We start from the raw sequence: 2238 nt of genomic DNA, 5'->3' as shown, positions 1-2238 counted from the left end.
ATCTAAGAATACGACCTGAAGAACAACTGTGAAAGTAATTTCAGGGATGTAGTATCGAAAGGTTTAGCCGATCAGGCCCCTATGACTTATTTTGCTACAGAATACTAGGAGACAAAAAACCTGTTTTCTATGTTAAAAAAACTCTGACTTCATAGTCAAATGTGCACCATGGGTATTTTCTCCTTCAACTTAAAATATAAACAATGAAACACAATAAGATTAATTAATTGGATGTTGAAGCACTTTGACTGTATACGGTTTTGTTTGTCCCAACTGTTCTTCCGCCCAGCTTGGTGAACTCAGTAGTGTTGGTTGCGTGCTCTCGGCGTGTTCTCGTTGTCTGTCTTTACAACTATGCCTTCTGATAAAGAACATATTAACATAGTGGTTATTGGGCATGTAGATAGTGGAAAATCCACTACTACCGGACATCTCATTTTCAAATGCGGTGGCATTGACAAACGTGCTATTGAAAAGTATGAAAAAGAGTCTGGAGAGGTAAGTGTATTGTATCCTAGTTACACTTCTTTAGATGGGTAAAGGTTCTTTCAAATATGCTTGGGTATTGGATAAACTGAAGGCTGAACGCGAACGTGGTATCACGATCGATATTGCGCTGTGGAAGTTCGATACCCAAAATTACAAAGTCACTGTTATTGATGCACCTGGGCATCGTGACTTCATCAAGAATATGATCACAGGAACAAGTCAAGCTGACTGTGCAATGCTGATTGTTGCGGCTGGTGTTGGTGAGTTTGAAGCTGGTATTTCCAAAAACGGTCAGACAAGAGAACATGCATTGCTGGCATACACATTGGGTGTCAAACAGTTGATCATCGCCATCAACAAAATGGACTGCACAGAACCTCCTTTTTCTGAAGATCGCTACAAAGAAATTGTCAAAGAAGTATCCGGCTATATCAAAAAAGTTGGTTACAATCCCGCCACAGTACCATTTGTACCGATCTCTGGCTGGCACGGTGATAATATGATAGAAAAGAGTACAAACATGCCGTGGTTTAAAGGTTGGGAGATAACAAGAACAAAGGATGGAAAGACTGTTACTGATACAGGCTTCACATTGCTAGAAGCTTTAGATAAAATGGAACCCCCAGCAAGAATGACTGATAAACCACTCAGAATTCCCTTGCAAGATGTTTACAAGATTGGTGGTATTGGTACAGTTCCCGTTGGTCGCGTTGAAACTGGTATCATCAAGCCTGGTATGGTCGTCACTTTTGCTCCGCAAGGTTTGTCGACTGAAGTCAAGTCTGTCGAAATGCATCATGAAGCACTTACTGAGGCTCTCCCTGGTAGCAACGTTGGATTCAACGTTAAGAACGTCGCAGTCAGTGAAATCCACCGTGGTAACGTTGCAGGGGATTCTAAAAACGATCCTCCTAAAGAAGCTGAAAGCTTCATGGCACAAGTAATTGTCATGAACCATCCAGGTGAGATCAAGAATGGCTATTCTCCAGTCCTTGATTGTCACACTGCACACATTGCTTGCAAATTTAGTGAAATAACGGAGAAGCTTGATCGACGTTCGGGGAAGAAGACTGAAGACAACCCAAAGTGCATTAAAAATGGCGATGCAGCTAACATATTACTCGTGCCAAATAAGCCCTTATGTTTAGAGACATTCCAGCAATACCCACCACTCGGTCGCTTTGCCGTTCGAGATATGAAGCAAACAGTGGCTGTCGGTGTCGTCAAATCTGTCACCAAGAAAGAAAGTGCTGCTAAAGTTACCAAATCCGCCGCAAAGGTTGCAAAGAAAAAGTAATTTGAACATATTCAGTTAACTAATTAAAATTTTTGGATAAAGAGTGCTTTTTTCTGAAGTCATTTCTAAGAGTCCTCTGTTCAGTGTCGCTCCAGGCTGTAGGTTTGTCGACTGTTCAGGTTAAAATAGATTTTAATGTTCGATTTAGTCTAGCAATGCGTAGACACGGATCACGAGCCTGTGTAGCCTTAGCCATTGCTTATATAATGCGAAAACGTTGGTAGTTGTGTGTAGGTTATTCTCATATGCTTTCCTCGAAGCTTCCAAGTTATGCTTCAACGTGTAGCGTTTGGAGAGTTGGTTCTTAAGGTCTAGGGTCTTACATGTTTTATATCATAAGTACTGTGTTCAGCATACATGGTTTATAGTACTTTACTAATTGTACGGAAGTTTGCTCATACTGCTGTATTTTGCCAGTCTGTGTATAGCACAAAGTATAAACTTGGTTAGTT

At 40.9% G+C, this 2238-nt stretch overlaps 1 protein-coding gene across 1 annotated transcript; it reads left to right on the top strand.

Annotated features, from left to right (window-relative positions):
• Positions 1 to 250: 250 nt before the first annotated feature.
• Smp_099870 (putative elongation factor 1-alpha (ef-1-alpha)) lies at positions 251 to 1829 on the top strand. Its single transcript, XM_018794942.1, has 2 exons — positions 251 to 498; positions 533 to 1829. The coding sequence occupies exons 1-2, from the start codon at positions 355 to 357 to the stop codon at positions 1784 to 1786; spliced, it is 1398 nt and encodes a 465-aa protein (XP_018649304.1). The 5' UTR covers positions 251 to 354; the 3' UTR covers positions 1787 to 1829.
• Positions 1830 to 2238: the final 409 nt, after the last annotated feature.

This window comes from Schistosoma mansoni, chromosome 1, assembly GCF_000237925.1.
Source record: "Schistosoma mansoni strain Puerto Rico chromosome 1, complete genome".
Taxonomy (NCBI): Eukaryota; Metazoa; Platyhelminthes; class Trematoda; order Strigeidida; family Schistosomatidae; genus Schistosoma; species Schistosoma mansoni.
Note: the sequence above shows the minus strand (reverse complement) of the source record. Positions and strands in the feature narration are given on the sequence as shown.